The sequence below is a fragment of the Xiphophorus couchianus genome, chromosome 19 (assembly GCF_001444195.1).
Source record: "Xiphophorus couchianus chromosome 19, X_couchianus-1.0, whole genome shotgun sequence".
NCBI lineage: Eukaryota > Metazoa > Chordata > Actinopteri > Cyprinodontiformes > Poeciliidae > Xiphophorus > Xiphophorus couchianus.
The window spans coordinates 3,004,428-3,028,085 of NC_040246.1; the positions used below are offsets into that span (position 1 = coordinate 3,004,428).

General features: G+C 38.5%; 2 protein-coding genes across 3 annotated transcripts; both read right to left on the reverse strand.

Moving 5' to 3' along the window:
- Nucleotides 1–259: 259 nt before the first annotated feature.
- chp1 (calcineurin-like EF-hand protein 1) lies at nucleotides 260–7,068 on the reverse strand. The gene is made up of 8 exons (XM_028000324.1): nucleotides 6,821–7,068; nucleotides 6,650–6,724; nucleotides 6,352–6,424; nucleotides 5,345–5,425; nucleotides 3,994–4,121; nucleotides 3,797–3,858; nucleotides 2,335–2,457; nucleotides 260–1,433 (listed from the first exon to the last, which is right to left on the reverse strand). Exons 2-8 carry the CDS (start codon nucleotides 6,714–6,716, stop codon nucleotides 1,380–1,382), a joined length of 588 nt encoding a protein of 195 aa, XP_027856125.1. The 5' UTR covers nucleotides 6,717–6,724; nucleotides 6,821–7,068; the 3' UTR covers nucleotides 260–1,379.
- On the reverse strand, nucleotides 6,650–21,816 carry lgmn (legumain). 2 transcript variants are annotated; one of them, XM_028000321.1, is made up of 14 exons: nucleotides 21,674–21,816; nucleotides 21,189–21,357; nucleotides 20,872–20,969; nucleotides 17,998–18,079; nucleotides 17,802–17,884; nucleotides 17,587–17,662; nucleotides 16,486–16,548; nucleotides 16,343–16,409; nucleotides 15,050–15,168; nucleotides 12,546–12,635; nucleotides 12,253–12,462; nucleotides 11,995–12,165; nucleotides 9,406–9,473; nucleotides 8,720–9,198 (listed from the first exon to the last, which is right to left on the reverse strand). In XM_028000321.1, the coding sequence occupies exons 2-14, from the start codon at nucleotides 21,330–21,332 to the stop codon at nucleotides 9,156–9,158; spliced, it is 1,314 nt and encodes a 437-aa protein (XP_027856122.1). In that variant the 5' UTR covers nucleotides 21,333–21,357; nucleotides 21,674–21,816; the 3' UTR covers nucleotides 8,720–9,155. The 2 variants fall into 2 exon arrangements, with proteins under 2 accessions (XP_027856124.1, XP_027856122.1); XM_028000323.1 differs by lacking the exons at nucleotides 8,720–9,198; nucleotides 9,406–9,473 and adding an exon at nucleotides 6,650–6,724.
- Between the last annotated feature and the right edge of the window lie 1,842 nt (nucleotides 21,817–23,658).

Sequence of the window (23,658 nt, forward strand, 5' to 3'; positions counted from 1 at the left end):
GTGCACAAATACGACCAATAAAGTTTATCCTGATGTCATTAGCAGGATATGAGAAAAAAAACAACTTGATTTGGATTTTTAAAAAAAAGATTTTGTCTAAAAGGATAAAATAGTACAATTGATTCGATTGATTTTACAGAAAAGTCCAGGTAGATTTCCTTAAAATACTTTCATACTATAAATATCAACTATTTTATATTGGTTCCCCAAATCCCATGTATCATCAGCAAGTAAAGCAGCAAACTTCAACAAAACAACACAGAGTGCATGGCACTTTTTATTCAAATCAAGTTCAATAATCACTTACACAGCTACAGAGAGACATCACATAATATATAACTTATGATCCCACAATGATTGATAAAAATAGTCGAGCTGTTCTTCCTGCACTCTGTTACCGAGGAATGCAGAGATGAAAAAAAGTCACACTGAAGCTTTAATGGCTCAGACAACTAAACTCTGGTTCAGATTCGTACTCCTACACAGATTATTCACTCTTTGGCATCTAGAGCTAAACACAGAAATAAGTTAGAAAACAGATGATTAGCATTTGTATTTTTTCCCCCCTATTAGCCACAATAGAAACAGATTTTGAAAGTAACAGAAGAATGAAACGATATCTGTGTGGATTCAGGTGATCCGCTCCACCGTAGACCCCAACATTCATTCCTAGGCTTTGATCAAGTCCTGATAGGATTTCATTTCAAAAAGAATCACAAGACTTTAGTTTTAACAACTCTTAAGTTTAGTCCACATGAAAGTGACACAGTCAAGGCTACAGAATTGTGATTAGTGTTTAGTCATGGCACTTCAGTGAGTAAATCAACAATCAGCGGGGCTGGTCTCGCTTTGCCTCGGGGATTGAATAATAAATTACAGCTTGTTCCACCGCAGGCTGGAGGGAAGGAGTCATATAATCCTGTCAGCGTTAAAAAACCCCCCAAAAACACATGAAATGGAATCAAGACATTTAACACTTTGCACATTATTTCTACAAAGACGCATGAATTAAATATGATATTATCAGCACGAGTAAACTTTGATTTGAACTTACTCATAGCGACAGCGAAGAGCTTTACCACATAGAATAGAAGTGTTACCCACTATGGCCCTCTAATAAACACCGGTGGGCGATTAGGAAGGTGTACATTGTGACATTGGATAAAACAACTCAACGCCCCCCACGCCCCTCTTTGTCCCCGGAGCGGCAGAACGTCAGGATCGGAGGCGTCTGCCCGGTGTGAAGCGGTGCGTAACTTGGATGTGGCCCCAAGACGGGCTGCGGAAAAGCAGGATGAAACTATGACCTGATAATAGCTGACCAGTCCGAGCTCTACTCATGAAGTGTGTAGGGAAACAAACAAACAAACAATGAAACTTTAGTGGAGGAACCGGATGCTCATTTTCTGTTCCACGTCCACCTTTTCCAAAACCTGTGAAAAAACAGGCAAAACTACATGTTAACACACAAGAAGTTATAGTTAAAAGTTTTAGTTGAACTAAAACCTGTTCGCATACATGCAGGTTACTGCAAGTATGCGAACAGGCGAGGCTGCAAGCAATTTATAGCATTACAGTTCAAACAGTAAAATAAAAACAAAAACTTTGTTTTCACAATTCTTATTAATCGTTAGCTGGCATATACAGACAAAAAGAAAAAGGCAATTTAGAGCCTTTAATTTAGAACATATTCAGAGCAGCAATTAAGCCCAGACTGTAGAAAACATATATACACACGTTTCACATTTAAGATAAAAACCCATTTGTCTGTTAATATGTTAATATAATACAAAACTCCTCAAGCTGAATTTTTTCAAATTCACCAAAGGAATTCGATGTTATTGCTTTTTAAGCAATACAATGTTTAGTTTCTCATTTAAAATGGCAATTTTTTTTTAAAGATATTGAATTATTTGTTTATTTCCATCTTCTAATGCATTTATTCTTCAGAATTTACCAATATTTTTAATCACTTTTAAAAAAAAACAACTAGTCGATTAAAAAAAAAGATTAATCGATTAAACCCAATTGATTATTGATTAATCGATTACTAAAATAATCGTTAGTTGCAGCTCTATTAAGAAGTGAAAATATTTTTGAAATTTTCCCAGAAAAACGTTCGGAGAAATGGCAAGAAAACTCACAACTTTATCACAACCAAGCACGGTAGTGGCAGTATGGTCGTTGGGTCCGTTTTGCACAAACAGGATGCGGAGCAAGTTACAGTCACTCAGTTGACAGTGACGGAGTCAAATCAGTGGTCAATTTGAGAACCGAGCTGAATGTGACCTCGCACTGGTCTAGTCAAAGCCTACAAGGTGAAATGCAACTCGCCTTGATAAATTCTTGAAAGGAAATACAGCTGTCTCCGTTGGTGTCGGCCTCCTGGATGGTCCTGTCAGCAATGCTGCCGAGCTGGTCGTCCGAAATGTTTACGCCGACCATCATCCGAAGGACCTGAAACAAGCGACGTCGTCACGGTTACTGAATGTTTAAAAAAAAAAAAAAAAAAAAAAAAAAAAGCAACGGCTGAAGATGAAATAAGCGTTTACGCAGACAATACAGCGGTCAAAAAAAACTTAACGCTACACTGACTGCAGAAACGTGATCACTTGGAGGTATTTTAGCTCCTTGGCGAGTGATTATAGGAATCAAAGTCAGTTTTTTAGCAGGGGGAAAAAATGACATAAACAGCATTTGGAGTCACATATTTAGTCTGAATCAGACAGGCCAGGTGGTAGGACTGTTTTGCACCAAACAAGGCCTGCGTCTGACTCACTCAACCAGCAGCTTCCCACCAATTACAGGTCGAGCAATGTCACCCGGACCGGAGAGGCTTCACGGAGAGACGACAAATAACACACAGGAAGCTCCGAGACGAGAGAATGAAGAGCCTGCAGCTAAGGTGAGCTTACTTTTCCCACAGGAAAAAAAAATAAAATAAATCAAGCAAATTCAAGGGAAGTTTTCAAACTTTGGAGATCAAATCAATACAAATGAACTAAAAAAAAAAAAAAAAAGACTGTTTCAATTCACTATCATCTGATATCATTTATGATTGTTATTGATAATGTCTTGTGAGGGGACAAGGTAGCTAAAATGTAAGAATTTTATGTTTTCAAATGTCTCTTGTACATCACACACCTGATTTGGTCCGAGAACAAAACACTAATTTAGCACAAAAAAAAAATCCTCCAATTTCAGTAACTTTAGTGTTTAAATTGTAAGACGACCTTCACTGTAATTACACAGATCAATAAGTCATTGAGCCATTAGAAAGAATTAAGAACTAATGCACTGAGATAGCCCCAACAAATCTGAAGGTAAAAATAAAGGCTTAAACATAATGTACAAAGAAAGTTACAATAAAAAAATCTCTAAAAAATAGATCCTTGAGATGTTATCTGGCATTTAACAAGTAGAAATTATTTTGGTGATTCTAACTTAAAACAACTTCAGCCATTGAGACAAAAGTTTTTTGTGTGTTTTTTATTTAGGTGAATGAATACATCTGGTTTTAACTGTAAATAACATTCAGCAACTTTAGGATTTTACTCAAAGGCTACATTGAACTTTATTACTAAGTTGTGCAGATAGAATATCAAGCACTTTCCAAACCTTGGAAACACTAAACTGAAATTCAAGCCTTTCCAAGGATTTCAAGCACCCAAATCCTAAACCCTGTTTATTTGTCTCTACTGGAAAAAAGGGTTGGAAACAAACTGATTGAATCTGACTGATTTTTGTAATGTAAAAAAAAATAGCAGAGGAAGTCAATGCAAACCGACTCACTGACCTGCAGCAGCTCGTCCCGGGAGATCTTGTCGTCTCTGTCCAGGTCGTACAGACGGAAAGCAACTGGGGAAAAAAAGAATAAAACATTTTTTTTTAAAAACAAGTTAAGCAAGTGGTAACCCGCTGACCAAAACCCCTGTGAATGTTCCCCATAATGGCCAGCTGCTCCACCCTAACGCGACCTCGGCGCACACTCACAGAGCAGCTTGTTTGTCCTGCTGTTGAGCGGCTCCGTGGCGGGCGGGTTCTTGTTCTTCTCGTTGTCCTCGATGGGTCTGAAGTGCGCCAAGGTGCGCATGAAGCCCTTGAAGTTCACCTGATCCTCCCTGGAAGACAAAAACCCTCAGAGTCAGCGGTAATCCAACACCTGCGGTACGGTCTTCTTCTTCTTCGTTTTCTCCAGCTTGAGCGAAAGCCAACGGTGCCAAACCTCCGAGAGGAAATCGAAGCCATGTGAAACCATTAAAAGCCACGTCTGGAATCCAAACGCCCACTCCTGAGACATTTAGGGATTTTAATGATATAGACAAAACAACATCTGGTTTTCCAGTCTTCCACTCTGATATAAATATATATATATATATATAAAAATGAGGCTTATTTTAGGGATGGGAAATGTTCCTACACATTTTTAGGTCAAAGTCCTTTAATTTTACAGAGCGCTCCGAACTTATGAAGCTAGTTTTGAAAGTGGAAAACAAAACAAAGAAAATGTCTCTATACCTTTTTTAAATACATTAGGAGGTAATAATAATAAAAAAAAAACTAGGAGGAAAAAATAAAAACAAAGGGACAGTCCTAAAGGATGCATTGAGGGAATACCAAATGAACTGATGGATGGACAAGGATGGAAAAAAACAGAAGGATGAACTAATGAATGGATGGAAAAATGGAATAAACAAATTGACAGATTAATGGATGGAGGGGAAAACAAACGGATGGACAAATGGATGAATGTATGGAGGAATTGGTGGATGGACGGACAAACAGAGAGGCAGATGGATGGAAAAATGGACGGATAAATGATTAGACTGCTGGGTGGATTAAATATTTAGACAAATGGGGAGAAAACTAAAAAAAACATTTCTATATCCCATTTTCAGGGTTTTCCCCAGTGTATTCTCAGCCTGGCGGGCCACCAGGCTTTACTTGTGCCCCGGCCAGGCTACATAAACATTGCTTATTTATTTAAGTCTTTTTAAAGACTTTATAGTTGGTGTTCATTTATTAATCTTCCAATCTTCAAATAACACAATTATCAAGGGATATTTTAAAATTTCTTGAAACATTTTTCTTTAAAATGTTTTCTTTAAACATTTTTTTAAACTCAGAAACATGCCGGGTCGCTGGATGAATGACCGAAATAGTACCCAGCCGCCGGGCTTAGCAAGTTTTCTGGAGGAAAACCTTATATTTTCTTTCTTCAAACTCAAACCCAAACTTTTCCAAATGCCCCATCAATTTCATCGATCAATATTCCTCATTGGCACGGCCTTCAAGGACTTTGCAGACAAAAGGCAGAGAGAAACGGCGAGTTAGAGAAACTCACCCTTCAGGAAAAAAGGCGTTGATGATTCTGTCCCCAAGAGGATTGATGGCCAACTCAGGGATCCTCTGGAAATCTTCTCGACTGCCAATATCAGAAAAAACGATTAACTTCTAAGACAACCCCATAACGGTCCGCTACAAGGAGATTTTAGCTTAGCAGAAAAATATACTTTAACCAAGTTTTTAAATCAAAATCACCCTCCACCCCTCAATCTCTCAGAGAGGTGGGGGCTGGATGTAGATCTCTAGAGGTCATTGTTATGGCAACTCTCGTTCGATAAGGGAAACTGATAATAAACGAGGACAAGCAGCACCCGAGACGTGTTTTCTGTAAACAGAATGTCTTTCAGGAGACACGCTTCTGTGAAATTGCAGACACATTTCAGCGTCCTTGAAGGGCTGACCTGCAAATGATTGTCTTGCCAAACCAAAGGGCCGTGTTAAACCAAGGTTCACACGAAAGTCTTTATTGCTCAATAATTATCTCATATTCCATCACCTATCACCTTCAACTAGAGCCAGTTAAATCGCCTCCCTTAGGTTCTTATTGATCTTCCACAAAGAATAATCCTCTACTTCTTTTGTTCCATGTGGAGACATTCCCCATTTATAAGCACATAAAAAAAAAAAAGATGCAACAATCAATAGAGCAGAGATTGCGAGAATCAACTGCTCAAAAATGTGTCCAAACAAGCAAGTTCCACATATTTCTTTCTGTAAAACGCATCAACCAACTTTTTATAGCAGGAAGTATTGGAAGTTTGCGGATTATATTGTATTTTTCCCCCCACTTAATTCTAAACTTCGACATCTAACAAAGAACCTACAGTCACAAAAACAGATCTGAAATATCAACAGGAAATCAGATTCATCCAGGAAAATATGATCGATACTTACTACCAAATATAAAACAGCTGTAAGAACCGACTTTAATGTCTGGTGTAAATCCACCCAGCTGCTGCCTCCTTCAGAAAATGTTAGGTGGTGCGTTCATGTGCAGCTGCCTACCTGAGTGTGCCGTTTTCTCCTTTATCCAGGCTGGTGAAGCGGCTGTACAGCCGGGTGATCTGGCTGTGGGAGACTGCAAACCAAACAATTTCAAGGTTTTATAGACAGGACAACAGAACATAACACACACACACACACACACACACACACACACACACACAACTCTCCTAAATAAACACTTAATACAATTACACCACGCTGACAGCGAACAGGTAATCCACAAAACAACACAGTAAACCTCCAGCTACACACACACAGTTCAATATCCGTCTTTTTTTTATTTTATTTTTTTACTTACAGCCTGTTTCCTTCTTGATTTCTTCTATTTCTTCTTCTCTGAGTAACGTGGACGCTCTGGACCCCATGGCGAAACCTTAAAAAAAAAAAAACCCGACTTCAGCAGTTCCCAATCTTGCACAACAGAACCAGCCGAGATACGTCGAGGCTGGAAGTTAGCAAGCAAGCTAACCTTTGCGGACTGAACTTAAAAAATGATACGGTTCGTTCAAACAGAGGTCAGAAGCGGAGTTTAGCCCAGGCGGTCGCTTGCTGCCTCTCTGTTGACACAACTCGACCAGCGGCCTGCTTTCTGTTAAAGCTTCCTTCCAGTCGGTCCAGATTTCACGTTGTTGAGGCGAGATTCGGTCCGGCTAGGTTCCTGTCTAATGAGGTGGGCGGGAGCAAGCACGACGCCGCCCTGATGCCCTGACCGGATCTGTCCGTCTCGTCTCATTACGTTTAGGTAGCATAGCATTTTGCCTGCATGGAAAATAATAATAATAATAATAATAATAATAATAATAATAGAGTTGGGAATGTGAGGTGGTCCACTTAAAAAAATAACTGCATGGTGGTTAAGGCGTTACGTGACAAAAAAAATAATTAATTACTTTTTTTTTTTAATTGTTACAGAAAAGCAAAACCTGGTTATCTGAGTGCCTGTACACGCGACTCATTTTGCTATTAATAAGCACCAGGTCAGCTTGGTTTTGGAAAAATTAGCTCAATTCAGAATATAATTATTGTTTGAGTATGCAATAAAACATCTCGCCACATGATGTCGCACTTTCATTGTTTATATTGCTTGTTCCCAGAGGCGTGACGATGTGCACATACAGGTGGGCCTGTACAGTAAATCTGTGCTGCAGAGATTCATCTAAAAAGTCAAGCTGAATGTTATATTTATGTCGGGGGAGGGAGGGGGGGAACAATAAAACCAAAAGCAGACCACACCAGCGTAAACACATTATGTAAAAGTGGAGGGATGTTGGAATTTTGAGTGACAATGAGTCATGTGATGTTAAGTCATTTATTGTCATTGTTGTGACAATAATCAGTCTACTTGCAGTTTTGACCAAAGTCATGTAAGAAACTGAATCATGTGATGTATTAGCTGATTGGTTATTGTCATATGTCTCGACAGTCAAATGATTATTAGGTCAATTGGTGGCTTTACATTTACACATTTATTTTAGTTTGGCTTACTTTCCCTTTTTTTAGGTTTAGCTGAAGTGAAGAGTGGCATCTTCGTTCACAAAGTTCACAAGGTTTCTATATCACGCATTAGACGCTTCGTGCATGGCATCTGGATGTATGGAAGGTCCTTATAGCCTATAATCCGGATTAAATATGTACTTTTGGGAATAGCAGGAAAATGGGTCAGTACTAGGATAATGATCCAAAAAGTATTAATAAATTAATAGAAAATAAAATAATCTGCTTTGATATGTGGGTATCTTAGCCCTCAGTTTAAAAAACAAACTGTAGAAAACATGTGGACTTTAAAAAATATCTATTTGTGAAATTATATTACTTCTAGAAAATATGAATTTATCTACTGGTTTCCATCCCTATTTCATAGAGATACCAAAAAATTAGCTAGTGTTTGAAAGTGTAACAGAATTTAATTTAATTTAACAGGGACTCAACAAATTTGAGTTTCACTTAAACAATCCTAGAATATTTTCTTTTGTATTTTAGTTTACTGAAGACTAATGTTCATCGGCATTTTCAGACATTGCTACCTCATTTTTCTTTTCCAGTTTTAGGCTGAATATGCAGTATTTAGTACATCTTTAATCTGTCTGCTCTTTGAAATTGAAGCAAAGTCTAAGGAACCGTAAACAAACTGAGCGTGAACATCCTAGCTTACTCTTGCGCTGACGTATCACGCAAGTTTGATCCACTTGTCAAAAAATTCCACCGTGTTTTTATTTACCGAAACATTGTTTAATGTTTCCTGTGTGAGCGACTGCTTGCGATTCTGAAATTGATATGATTTTTAACACATACTGATGCTATTCTTAGGTTTATATGTGTTTGGGTTCACGTAAAAGGTAAAATAACATTTTAACAAAAGCACTACCAATTTTGGTTTGTCACATTTTAATTTCGAAATCTCTTAAGTACAATAAAGTATCTTGAGACTCCACCAGCTTTCATGGCTTAGGGTTCATCCTTTACATCTCAATCAACCATCAAAGTAAGACACTTAATCCGACAGATAAAGCTCAGAGGAATCCCAGTGACATAATTGTCCTATATTCTTTAAAAACAAACAAAATAAACAGGCAGAAGCAGTAATCCATCATCAACAAACTTCACAGTGATAGTGCAACATCATCATAAAGCGTAAAAATTCTAGGTAAAATCAAACAGCATGGTAAAAACATGCTATAGTGTGTTCATGAAACAATAAGGTCAACTCCACATCATCCGATTGATTCCTCAGCAGTGCAAAATGAAGTTTCTGAGCTCTGTCGAGAAGCTGCTCAGTTTGAGGCCAAAAATGGTTTTAGTGGTTTTTACTTGCTGAAGGGACACACAGAGTCCATGGCCATGAGGATGCTGGAAAACAAGAAAACAGCACAAAATTAGCAACGACTGCGCCACATCAGGATATCGATTCATTTCACTGATGTTGAATAAATACTCGGCAACAAAAAATGAAAGCTGAGTCAGTTTCACATTAAAAATAACACTTCAGGTTTAACAGTTACGACATCACAAATGCAGAATAAAGAAGCGGTTTGAAAACAGGGAAGTGGACGTTACCTCCCAGCAGGGTATCCCCTTTCACACAGGTTCACCAGAGCGTACAGATGCCTGAGCGCATATTCAAACTAAAAAAAGAAAAGAAAAAAAAAAGGGTGCCGCATGTCAGAAACGTTGGCACAGTCTCCGCTTTAATCCAACACGTAAATAATCAGGCGACCGAAAGGTCAGGAAGTTCCAGGAGAAGAAGAAGATTTTCTGATTTGAGCCTTACAGCTGAACGAGAGGCGGCGTGGGGAATTCACTGACTTCAAAAGAATATGTAAATCAGGGGTGTCCAAATTTTTTGTCACATGTGGACTAAAAATTCCCAAAATACTGTAAAAAATTTTTTTTTACCTTCTGATCAATAAACTAAGTCACAATACTTTAATTAAATAAGTCATCTTTTTATGTTGGAAAGGGAAGTGTAATTATTACAGATTCAAAATGTAAAAAGGGTTTTTGCTTCATTAAAAGAAAGTGATCCACTCTGAATTTTTTAATGTCTCGACTGAAAATAATGGAACTTTTCTTTTGTCAATTCTGAGCATTTAAAACCAGATTTAAGTCATTTTTTTATTGAAAAGTTCACAAAGCCTGAGTATTGAATACTTTGTGTTGTAGACAAAATCTTCTATTGTGAGATTTTAATTTGTCTGTAATCATTTTTGATCTGATTAAAAATAAAAAAAATCTCAATTTGCATCAACCACCAGCTGTTGTGGGCCGCACAAAATCTGTCTACAAGCCGTAAATGGCCCCCAGGCCACACTTTGGACATCCCTAATGTGAATGTAATACGTAATGTTTCTTTTTTGAGGTAGTTAGCATTCTGCAAAACTAGAAGTAAAACAAACTGTAATGTATTTTATTTCTTTAAATCGTGCTTTACTGCTAATATTTGAACTTTCACAGTTTGTCACTTTACAACCACAAACTTAAACATAAATTACTGAAATTTTATGTGGTTGTTTGACATAAACTGGCGTATAATTGCATTTTATAACTGATTGCTTTACTATGTCTGTATTTAGACCCCTTGTACTCAGAGACCACTTAATAAAAGTCAGTGCAATCACCTGCTTAGAACTTCACCTGTTCAATTCATCACCTGAGAATGGAAATAGTACAGAACAGAATACTTTAGTATTCTTTTATTGTATTCCCTGCATTTATTAGTTTTCAGTTTACTTGGTTATAGATTTCCTGACATATCTAATCATTTTTATATCTCAGGTGTACGCTGCAGCTGGATGCTGTCCCGACATATTTCACATTCCAAACATACTGAGGTACAAAAGTTCGACATTTTGTCACATTCACTAAAAATGAAGAGTTGTGTGGAGCTGCTGGCAGTTGATAAACAGGAGACATTACAGAGCAGACTCAGAAATGCCCAGAAAGTATATTAAAAAGGAGAACATTTATATCAAATGTTTTCTTTTTAAAACCTTTAGTTGTATTACTGTAAAGGCCTAACAGCTTACAAGCCGTCCTGTTGTCCTCCTATCAGAGCGTGCCAACCACAGTTTTGGATTAATGCCAGCTGTGTGCGACATTTCTGATGAACAATCTGTCAGAAAAGATGCATTTCCTTTTCGGAAACAGAACCAAAATCAGGTCACGCGAAAGAGTTTCCGCCATAGAGTCCAAAATGCTCGCCTCATCAACCACAATGATCTGGATCAGTCTGACGCTGGTCTGAGCATCAATAAATCAATAGCTATATATATGGCAATAGATTAATACGCCTCATAGAATATTCAATATATAGAATCTTCACCAAACTCCCATCCAGAACTGCACAGCTTTCTGGGAGATGTAGGCAGAGGAAATGTTTTAGCCACTCAACCTCTCACGGCTAGCTAACGCAAGATTGGTGGCATCAACTAACTCACTCACTCTTTGGTTACCTAGCAATTAGGGTGGGCGTTTATCACATTATTTATCATTTATCATGATACATTTTTTAATCATGATTTTAATTTTGACTTATTTTTGCCACAATAAATTCTAATTAATGATGTTAAAAAACAAAACAAATTGTTAGAATTGTTAGTTTTACTACTTTCTTCATTGTTTCTTCAATGAATGATGCATCAATAAATATCAATATATTTGAAAATATGAGTAAATGAAGTCATTATGTGCTCTTTAGTGACACAAATCACATTGTTTTTTACCAAATGGGAATGTTTAAAAGAGCAGTATTTGTGCTTGTGAGGCTATAATTGCCGTCCCATGCAGTTACTTAAATAAGAAGTAGTTAATATTACGTATCTTCGCTTTTAATGTTGTCACACTAGTAACAAAATATTGTGATAAAACTTTAAGTCCATATTGCCCACCCCTACCAGCAACAACCTATTGAGTAACTTGCACAGCAGCAGTTTTAGATTTCACCACTGTGCCTCAAAACTGGTTAAAAATTTTAAAAAGTTTTGGTTTTCTGCATGGTGAATAAAACAGAAAACATCTGGTAATATTTCAGATGTTTAAAACCAAATTGTCAATATCGACTGATATGAAACGTTTATATGGTGATATGTCTCTCAGACATGCTTTTCCGTCCAGCCATATTCAGTGACTGGAAGCGTTGCCTCATACCTCAGGCTTGTGCCAGTTGAAGCAGCTGCGTTTGTAGTGGTTGACAGCGGCCTTGTAGCAGCCATACTGGGAGAGTTCGGCTCTGTCGTTCAGAACCTCCTCCGTCTTCAGCATGCTGCCGGTCACCTTCTCCACGATGTGGCGCATGGTCTCAGCCAAAGTCTCCTTGACCTGAACGCACGCAAACAAATCAACAGTTTGGAACGTCCAAAGTTCTGGAGCGCCCCCCGGAGGGGAAGAGGGGGATTTCTCCTGTACCTTGAGGTGGGAGCTGATCTCCGCCAGCAGGGCCCGCGCCGCTCTGATGTCATTGGAGGACATGAGCTTCCTCTTCAGGATGGCCAGGGGGACGTCGGGGCTCGGGGTCAGGTCCTTTGCTGTGATTGGTGGGTTGGTCAACTGAGGAGCAGGTGGCCTGTATATTTTTGGGTTCCCCTGAAACTGGATAACCTTCATGTGGGCCAAAGTCTGCAGACAGAAAAAGGAAACGCGAAATAATAAAACACCAAGAATAAACTAGAAACACTACTGTGAAGTTTCCCGTCTCTCACCTTGTTGCCGAACTGCTGGACGTGGCTGGTGTTGGTTTCGGTCCTCACAATTTTGAACTGCTTCATTAAAGTTTCCTTAGTCAGGTCCTCCTGGAAACCCAATATCACACCGCAAAATAAATATGAATATTTCCTCAAATAACCTTCACTTTAAAAGCAACCCTTCATGTTTTCTCCTAGAATCTTGTGTAAGAGAAAAATTACCGCATCCGTTCTGATTTACAGTAAATGTTAATGTTGAGGTTTCTGTTATAGTTTTCTTTTTTTTTTCCAACAGCAGATCTCTTTTATGTCAGATCTAATTCTTCTTTTCAAAAACAACTTGCTGCAGCTGCTTTTACAAACATTCACCACTTCCTTTTCCTGCTCATCTGACAACAGGTGTTTGGAGCGAAGAATGTATTTTTTCCTAACCCATACAGTTGAAACCACATACTTGCAAACACTGCATAGAAAGATACTTTTTATATAACATTTCTGTTCTCGCTGTCTGACATCAAATCACACCAAATCTTTCCCGTTTTAGGTCAACCTGGGATTACTGACAATTGTTTCTAAAATGAAGAGCGAAATCTACGTTATTGTTCTGTAAATGAGTAGCGTAAAGGTCCAGATGATGATGATTTTATGGCTTTGTATGTGTGGCGACCACAAAAGTGTGACATTTGTGTTTATGACTTGAAATTGTTAATACAAGTTCTGTACTTTATTTTGGAGAAGAGTTTTTCTATATTTTTTTATGTGCTTTGTAATATTTACTCCACGCCAGCAGGGGGCGGGTGGCGGTTTTGGTGTCCTGCTTGTATTTTCCCTCATTGCTGCATGACACTTGAACTGAACAAGCCGTTTCCTCGTCTTTCTCCTGTTCTTCAGGTGGGTAAATATGCGAATAGGTTTTTAATCCAGTAATTAGACATGCTGGAACGTATTTGGAATATTTGTGAACGTATTTGGAATAGTTATGTACTGTATTAGTTATTCAGTTTTTGACTTTGTGTCGTTGTGTTCGAAGAAAGTAACTACGCACGGTGTACATGCTAACGTTAGCCATTAGCCAAGTCTGTTTAATACATGCGCTTCACCCACTTCAGGTTATGCTGGAATAACCGTTAGAAACTGAAGAACTCTATGTCTATTTTTCTGTTTTGGCTTTTGTAAGGTCCCCACCACCAGTGTTAAAATAGTTCTTTTACCATTAGGATTCAGGATGGAAAAAAAGCGACTTTAAAAATGATGTTTGGTTCTATTAAGGACTTTAGTTTATTGAAGGTCAAATGCAGTACTGTCTTAAGTTAAAAAGTAGCTGGTTAATGTAACCACTGTCTAATGTGTTTCATTTGGGATAAACAGCTTAGAAAGCTAAGAAGAAGAATGAGTGGATATGTGTTTAGGAAAGAGATGTTTGTTTTGTCGCTAAAAGATGTTTGTTTTTGTCACTTATGAACACTGAAATGTATTAAAAAGGTTGAACTTTGAATATATAAACTGTAAAGAAAGAAACTCAATACAACAAGTATGTTTGGATGTAAAACTTGAATAAATTGCTGCATAACACTTGAGGTTAACAAGCCGTTTCCTCGTCTTTCTCCTGTTCTTCAGGAGTATATCTGTCAACAGCGGTGCTGTCGCTACGGTACCCGTTACATATGTCTGGGAGGATATTACATGGAAGCATAATGAAACAAATGTAAAGAAATCAGCCAAGACTTCAAAAAGACAGTGAAAAAGTGGCTTTTGTGTCTTGGAGGTAATTTATGAAGATGCCGACTGAAGGCATTAGGAGTTACAGTTAATATTCATATTTCGATGGGAAGTTAAAGTTTGGTAACCAACTGGTCCTCCAAATGGAAAATGACTCAAAGGAAACAAGTGACAAGTCGATAACAACAAAGTCTGAAGGTTTTGCCAACTAAAAAATTATGAGTAGAGCTGAGAAAGTGAGTGTGAACAACTTTGATATAAGTAGTCCAGCTAATCATACACATACTGTATATCATTTAGTCATACAGTTTTAGACAATTCAGATAAATACTAAAACTGCTGACTGTAAAGAGAATTAAAAATTCACAATCCCACACAAATACACAATGAATTTTTATCTGACATAAAGTCAGACTGTGGAGAAAGAAAGGATGTTGTCTTTTTATACAACGTGTAAAAATCTGCTTCCAGATTTTGTATATTAATTTAAAAAATATATTTTTTATGAAAATGCACACGTTTCTTATCCGTTGCATATTTTAAGAAGCTTTCTCAGAGTTGCAGAAATCTCAGAAAGAAAATATATTTTTTGACATCTTAACGGTATCTCAGAGCAGCAGCTGGTTACAGAAATGACAGTTCACTCATGTTCCCCACTTCCTAAAATGTTAATCAAGACGTTTCACCACGTTGAACTCAAATACGAGTCAAGAACCTATGAATATAAAAACATTTAGTTAATGGTAGCAACCGATAAACACATTTAAAGAAGGACTGCTTGCTTGAACTCTAACATTACGTACCGCATCAGAGTCCTCCATCCAGTTAACGCTGTACCAGTCGCCCAGGTAGGTGTCCCTGCTCTCGTCATAGTAACAGGCGTATGAAGACTCGTGATCGTTGGCTGCAGTGGTGGCGTACACTAAAAAAACCACAGGCGACCTCGGGTTACACTGCTACTTCAGCTTCGACAGACATCACTAACCAAAACACTTTAGTAACGTGTATTTAGCTAACTTTAAAGTTTCAAATAACTAAATGAAACTGTCAACTTAAATGGTTCGTTTTTTTGCCACCTGCATGTTGCGCTGACAGGTTTTAGCAAATCGATGACACTTATTGCTAATCTTTTGTTACCTAAATTGTAAAAAAATAAAAATAAATAATGGTTTGTGCTCCTTTAGTTTCCATGACATGTCAGTCTGAAATATTTTCGAACAGTCAAATCAATTTTTTCTCCGAGTTTGAGGGAAAACCTCTTGTTTTAGCCAGCTGAGACGCAGTGGGCAGAAACATGTGGGGAAGTGGCAACATGGAATCTCTGTCATAAAAAAAAACAATCATTGGTCTCTAACTTCCTATTAAAGGGAATTTAAATAATGTGAACAGTGGTTTAAAACTGTAACACATAAAACAATCTCAGAGTGTCCTGGCTGGTTCTGACCCAGTCCTAGTCCATATCCTCTGTCCAGGATCATTTTCACAGCCTCTAAAGGAGCAGGAAGTCCTTACACTCACTTCATTAACTATTTGCACTGCTACTGTCAGGTACACCAATACTCAACTTTCCTTCTCAAGCTGGTAAAATGCAACAATTTGTTTCTTCCATGTTTTCATTAGCTTTGTTTTTATTAGTTTAATACATTTCCACACTAAGCTGTTGAGTAACCTGGGGAAGTGCATTCTCATTTTGCTGCTAGCCACACAAATAACTGGCAACAAATGAAGTTGATGTCATTCTGTTTACTAAATATGGTAAACTTTACTTATACTTTACTTTTCTATTTGAAAAGCAAAGTATAATTAAATCACAATCAGTTGATGATTTCCAGGAGAAAAACGACAATGAAACAGTCTTTTTGTACTGTAAGCAGGTTCTGTTCATCACATGATGCTCAGAAATGGCCACAAGCCATAATGCTGACATCACTGAGTTTAGAGAAACATCTAAAAAGGACCAGAAGGTTAAAAGAGGATCACAGTCCAGTCTAGACGGGACAAACGATGTGAAAACAGTACGACGAAACAAACCACATGACTCTGACTCAGCCTGTGACTCGGATCAGTGGCTTCAAGTCACAGGGAGTTTGGCTCACCGTCAATGTTATCAGGCAGTTTCTTCATCATCGACCCGGACTCGCACGCTTCGATATAAAACACCATCTGCGGAGGAAGAACATGTCAGTATTCTGCCTCCCCCCAGAACAGAACGTCTATGGTCGCGTGTGCAGAAGCTCACCTTTTTGTACTTCTTGTTCTGATGCATGTATTGAATGGCGTCTTGGAGATCTTCAACGTGGAGCTGAAAAACAAGAGGATTTTTAACTGAACGCAGGGATGAATGGATGCAGTGTCTGCTGCAGACTGACAGACGTTACGTCACCAAGACAGCGGGCACTGACTAGGGAATCTGCCTGTTGCTCTCCAACGTTACAGAACACGGGAGACAAAGCGAATGGCGACAGGGTTTTATTTTTCTTTTTTTGGACAAACTTCAGACTCAGCAGTTTTGTTTGTGACTGTTTCTTATCCTGCTATTTGAGCTACAGACCAACTGTGAATCTCGAAGTTGCAAAGTCAAACTAGTTAACAAGAAGTAGCAGATGTCCGCATAATCAGATAATGTCTAAAAGATTCTGCAGGTTCATTATAGTGAAGTGCCAGCGAGCAGAAATGTTTCAAACTGATTCATGATCATATAAATGATGCATCTTAATCCAGATTTAAAAACGCAGTTGGGAACTCAAAAATCCGAACTTTTTCCAATCAGAAAATGAACCATATTGAGCATTATCTAGTCGTGGTGACAACACTCTTTGGTGTGGAAGTTGCTACTGACTGAGAACGACTGAAAAAAATTTCTTTTGTTGTTTTTTAAATATGAATTTAGAAAAAGCCCAAAGACGTAACAAGCTGTGTAAAAGGAAACAATTTTCAAAGGCATATTTCTAGTTCCATCAGTCGGCGGGAAAGAGCAAAACTTTTTAACAGGAAGTTTAAATAAAGCAATCCAAATGGTTTTTTTTAATATGTTTTCAGAGTTCAGGTCTGCATTCTCTGGAATATACACACAAAGATTGTGTTTCTGTCATGCTACCTGTCCTTCATACAAATATAAGTTTGTATCAGATGCACAATTCTTTTGTCTTTGTTATAAAATATGAGTAAAATCCTTCTTTAAATGAGCAAAAGCTATGTGACGTCACATTCCGATAATAATAGTATCGGCTCACAGCAGGGAGGCCATTCTTATATCTTCTTGCAATGTGATGAACTGATATGAGCAAAAGGTTTTAATTTGCAGTTTAAATCTTAAGAAAACAGAGACAGGAATCCTCACATCATCACTGGGGAAAGCCAGAATTCCAGGTGCCCCGTGGTCAGTGAAGTACACAAACACATGATCGTTGGGGCCGCTGCCAAAGAGAAGACAAAAAGAAAGGAATTAATGTTGCTAAAAAAAAAAACACTAAATAAACCAGCTGAACCAGGTGTGCTGGTGTCAGGTGTTGTCTATGAAAAAATATGTTTTTCTTTCTCTTATTTCCTACTTGCCTCTTCAACACCTTTCCAGAACCACCTTTGACTGCCGAGGCGTCGCCCTTCAGAACGGCCAAGAAGTTTTCTGGGGTCACATCCTGCCAACAACCAAAAAAAACACACACACACACACACACACAAATAAAGTTTACTTTCAATTCATAGCTGCCATTTACAGTTTTTCCGCTAAAGCTGGTACTGAGCGACTCACATCCCCGACGTAGTCTTTAGGTACTCCCTTGTACACATCGGTGCCGTTGGGCTTGTTGATCACTATTCCAGGGGTGGGGTTTCTGGAAACGACAAAATGGTTCGACCTCAGAGAAAAGGAAGTGCAGAGAGCTGACAAAGGGTTTTGAAGAGCTAACGAGGAAACAGGCGAAGGATAATGATTCACGTGTCAGGTGACAAGAGCCGGTGAGAACGCTGCAGCGCTTTACTGTTTTTATATTCACCAATCACATGATATCGAGCTGCAGATCATCGTCTCCATGCCAGAAATCACATCATTACTTGGATAAAACAAATCCGCCTGCTCTGTATGTGCTATGTAAGAGAACCTGTGTTGGCTCTGCTCGTTATTCATTAACCACTGACCCCGATCTTCATAATAACGTCATATTAGAGCACAATCCACATGTAAAGAGTAACTTCGCCCACTTTCTGGAGTCAGAGATAAGGAGGATTCCAGTTGATTGCATTTCGAAGTCAATCATAGGCTGCGTTTAATCCACCATGCAGCTCAAATAAATACGTCAACAGACCCTATTGCTCAAGAAATGACTTTTTCTTGATATTATAATTTTAAAAAAGCCGAGTTATCATGTAGTAAAACAATATTTGATGCTTTGATGGCAACAAAACCACTGATAAAAGAGAAATTATTTACAGAATAATTGTGTAACAATTAGGTATCTGATTGGAGAAAAACATAATTTTTTTCCAACCAAATGAGCAAATTTGTTGAAAATCATAGTCCTTGTTAGGTTTAAAGTTTTTCATTTATTTAATGAAATCTCTATCCTAAAACTGCTGCATCAAACGCTCGTCTCGTCAAACCAACGGCTGCGCCTCTTTCACCTGATGTCGGGTCAAACCGACTAATAAGGAAGCACCACCGGCGTTTCCTCGTGACTTTACCCGAGCCTCTTCATGATTAACGACAGAAGGCTGGTGTGCCACGGCGACAGGGAAGCTGGATTTTTTTTTTTTGGTTTGTTTTACTGTGGTTTAAAGATGTGTGACAAGGATGCCCCTATACAGCAAAAAAAAAAAAAAAAATACAGTAGAAATATTCCCACTGTTTTCTCCAAAAGTCCCAAAGACTTTCTCTGACTGACAAAAAGAGTCTATTGTGCTACGTCTATCACCAAATCAACACGAGCTTAGCAGTTTTATTTTGAAAACTTGCTCACGGGAAGATTTTCTGTGCCTACTATTTAAATCTTTTGCATCCCTCAATGGCCTGTCATACCAGGGTTGGATTTCAAAAGAACCAAGATTTACCAAAACGCCACTCCAACAATGCGAAGCACCTTAATAATCTGCTAAGATTGTTAAGATGGCGGGCCGTGTGACAAGCCCGTCTTCTTACTCCTCCTTTACAGCCAAGCTGTCTGATGGACTATGCCACAGGTGTCAAACTCCAGTCCTCGAGGGCCACTGTCCTGCAGTTTTTAGATGAGCCACAGCTACAAAACACTGGAATGAAATGACTTAATTACCTCCTCCTTGTGTAGATCAATTCTCCAGAGCCTTAATGACCTAATTATTCTGTTCAGGTGGTGCAGCAGAGGCACATCTAAAAGTTGCAGGACATCGGCCCTTCAGGACTGGAGTTTGACACCTGTGGACTACACTGTTATTTAGTATGTTTGGCAATAACTAAGAAAAATCTGATTTAAAACTACAGCTAGAAACGTTCGACCAGCAATATCTCTTAAGCAGACGACGAAATAAATCTAAATAAATAAGATGGTTATTATTGTGTTAGTCTATAAAGAGCAGCTGGGGGAAAAAGTTGTTCATTTTAAAACCCTTATATAATTTAGAGAATGTCTATTTACAATAACACTATTGTAGAAGTAACAACTGTAAAAATCAATATTTTGTTGCAGATCATTTCGTGCATTTTAGTTTGAAATCTTTGTATTAATAATGTGATATTGTAAGATTATAAGTTTGTTTTATTAAATTAACAAAACAATCAGATTAGACAAGGAATATTATACTTATATGTTATTACTCGTCAACACAAAATGCGATATTGCTTAAAAAGCTGCTTATGATTACTTATTGGGTTAAATATATAGTAATAAATTATTAACATTAAGTGTATTTAACGAGGTTCTATAGAAACTCAGGAAAAGACATGACAGACGTTGGGAATTTGTCGTAAAAAAATAAATAAATCACTGCATGATTAATTGAAGAATGCTGTGTAATTACACGCTGCATTTTGGAATTGAAAGTTAAAACTTTCCAAGTTTGAAGTTGGAACTATTTACTAAAAAGACCATGGAAGTTGAGATTCTGACTGGGAAAAACCTTACATGTCATAAAAATACAACTTTTTATTTCCACTTGTGATCATTTGTATTTCTTTAAATCCGTCACACACCCCCACACACACACGGCTCTATGCAAAAATGTGGAGAAATGCATCGTTATTGGCACATATGGTTGATAACGGAGCACGTCGAGCAGCATGTCCCACCTCTTTGCAGACGTGGAACTGGAACATGGTGAAGTCATATTCAAATTCCAACTTCAAAATTAATCTGAACATGACATAAGTAGCTGCTGGAATCTGTTTCTTTCACTACAGTACTGCTAATTTGTTGCACCGCACATAATAATAAGAATAATATTTCTCCTGAGTGCAACTACAGCCATCCCAAGTACCACCTGTGGTACATGCACCACAGCTTGAGAACCACGAACGTGAACAATTAACAATCCCTCCTGTAAATTCATTTGTAGTGTTATAACTTATTAAGAAATCAGTAATAGGCATACAGTTTCTGAACTCTTTAGAAGAAAGAAGTAGAGAAACAGTAAAAAACAACAAAAAAAGCAAACTCACTGCTCATTTCGTGCCAAGTCATCGTACATCATGACCACAATCTGCTCGTCCGGGATGCCATTCCTGTGGACAATCTGGTAGGCATGGCAGACGTCGGCCTGCGGGAGGAAAAGACAGGTACATGCGGGTTAACAGGCACATAGACGCGGTTATTAAACTTTCTGGGAAGCAGGGAAAGCACAAAGCGACGAGGAAGGAAGCTTATCTGAAGTGCAGTGTGTCTGTGTTATCTGGAGCGAGTGCGAGTTACAGGGGGGGGATTTAAAAAAAACAAAACATGAGTCATTCCCACAGCCCCGCGTTTGTCCCCGTCTTACCTGGTGCCTGTAGTTGTACCAGCCGTTGGAGCCGGCCACGATAACCACCCAGTGCTTCCCAGAGTCCGGCTCCTCAGCAGCGGGATACCCGAGAACCAGCGCGACGCTGAGGCCGAGCAGCGCGAGCAGCACGGACTGACGCATGATTCTGTCGCCTAGTTCAGGAGCCCTGAGTGGGAAAGAAACGGGATAAAATGGTCCTTTTAGGGGATTTTTAACCAGGCAATAAAGCAAATACTACCACCGGGACAGAGCAGCGGCATATATGGAGGGTTGAAGATACAACTAGGCTGCTAACCAGCCACGTGACGCCTGTTGTCACATGATACATCCATTCTGGGAAGCTGGCGAAGCCGTTGGAACAACAAAGCAGCCAACTGTCTTTTATTTTTAAATTTAAAAAAAACAGTCAGATATTTCTGACTCTCCAACGTCACAAAATAATGCAATATGTGTGAGAAGGAAACATGTAGCTGTTTCATTACCTGTAATGCCGTAATGTTCAGACGGTTCTGGAGCGGCGCGTCAGCTGGACGTACATCCCGAAACGCCTCGCGAGGCAGGTTTATAAGCGACGTCGGGAAAAACGTATCAGCCAATCAGAGCGCGCGGTGGGCGGGACTTGACTGTAAAAGATCATGTGATTCCAACAGACTCAGGCACAGACCTGCCTGCATGTTTTTCAATGAAACCAAAAAAAAAACTAGGGCGCACAGTATCAAGTAGGATCAGAGTCCTGGTGGTTTGTAACTATAAGAGAAAACACTGCTTTAATGATATCTGGTGTTAGAAATAAGATACTGCAAATAAATAAAAAGGAAGACTTGACTACAGGATCAGATTAATGTAGTGTCACCGTTGTGGAAAAAAATACTTTAACAATAGTCTGGATGACAAAAAAATAAGAAATTTATTAAAACCTTGCAAGGTGAGAACAAAAGCACAGAGTCAAAGAAGCCTGTCTAGTCTGCTCCGACTAACAGTGGATTCTGGGCTTCCTTTTGAATGTGCTGGTCAGCAGATCATACAGCAGCAGGGTGTCACCGTCTCTGGGTGTTTCTCAGCAGAGAGAAGAGAGACTTGATTGGATTAAAGGTGTGAATCCTTGATTGTTATGCACCAAGGATTCTGTGGAGCCCAACACCGATGGTCTTGCCGTTTGTCTATTGTGAAGCAATGGGGGCGGGGGGGATTGTTACTCAATGCATAAAAATGCAGCCTCAGTTCTGGGTTGGGGAAGTAACTCATAGATGGTCTCCTGGATCACAGACATCCCCTGCTGTTATATGACACTTTGGAAGTCTGTAGGAGAGCAGCTTGACCAATGTCATGAAAAGATCATGCAGACACAATCTAAAGCACAAGAGGGGTAGGGGCACATTATAACATTTTCCATTACAGTCACTTTGCTTGCTTTTAAGAACTCAGGTTGCTTTTTTTATTTTTTAAACTGGGGCAGTGTATATTCTTGAACAAATACAGCTTGTGTGTGTCCATCCAGCGGTGCCCACAAAACACAGCTGGCACACCACTGTAGCATAGGTGAAGCCCAGAACAACGCACATGACTCATGATCACAAGACTGGTGAGCCACACCCTCAACTGGCTCTTAAAGGCACCAGGGCTTGATCTGCATATTAAGGTTAGAGGCAGATCAATCTATGGAAAACAATTTATTAAAAAGTAGTTTTCTGAAAAATTCAGACCAAATTCCTGAAGGGATATTACAATCCCCACTGGTTGCCAGTTTTGTTCAATGAGTTGTGTTTGATATTTCAGGACAGTTTTTAAGGTATTTGTTTATTACAGGTGTTTAAAACATTGTAAAATGTTTTGAAAGTTTTCAAAATGTAACGTCTCATATCGATCTAGGTCTTTACAGCAGTTATGTGTAGATTGTTTTGGCCATTTTTAATCACCATATCGGCATCAACTTTTCACATTATGCTTTTATAGTTATGGTCTTAATATGAGCCTTTAAGGACAGGACTTTAACTAGTTTCAGCTCTTCATCATCCAGAAGGACAGTATGCATGGTGTTAAAAAATTGTTTTTCCCTAGATTTAGCATAAGTTCAATTAATTTTCTGTGTGTGCAAAGGACGAGGAACAAGTTCTTGCTGCCTCTTCAGGATTGTTTTGCTATAATAAAAATGACTGTGTCATCGACATACAATTGCACATTATCATATATACATTACATATTAACTGTGCCCTCTAGGGGCCCTTGGGGGACTCCTATTTACGAGTTTCTTAAGGGCAATTTGAAAACATTGACCACTGAGCACTTTTATGGTCTTTGCGCTCACTTTACACTTTGCTTTCCAAGTTCTGAGCTAAACATAGCAAGACTATGTTTATATAGTTATACTGTATATATATATATACATATATATATATACATATATATATATATATATATACTATATAAACATATTTGTATGTATACATATATTTATATTACCTCGACA

Bases quoted from the DNA above. Each gene is read 5' to 3' on its own strand.
- lgmn (XM_028000321.1), bottom strand. From the start codon at position 21,332: ATGCGTCAGTCCGTGCTGCTCGCGCTGCTCGGCCTCAGCGTCGCGCTG. The intron at 20,970-21,188 runs GTAAGACGGGGA...TTCCTCCCGCAG, and splicing joins GGTACAACTACAGGCACCAG to GCCGACGTCTGCCATGCCTA. The intron at 12,166-12,252 runs GTACAGGAGAAA...GCGTGCGTTCAG, and splicing joins AGATCAGCTCCCACCTCAAG to GTCAAGGAGACTTTGGCTGA.
- chp1 (XM_028000324.1), bottom strand. From the start codon at position 6,716: ATGGGGTCCAGAGCGTCCACGTTACTCAGAGAAGAAGAAATAGAAGAA. The intron at 5,426-6,351 runs GTAGGCAGCTGC...TGATATTGGCAG, and splicing joins GGAGAAAACGGCACACTCAG to TCGAGAAGATTTCCAGAGGA. The intron at 3,859-3,993 runs GTGAGTGTGCGC...TTTTTTCCCCAG, and splicing joins CAGGACAAACAAGCTGCTCT to TTGCTTTCCGTCTGTACGAC.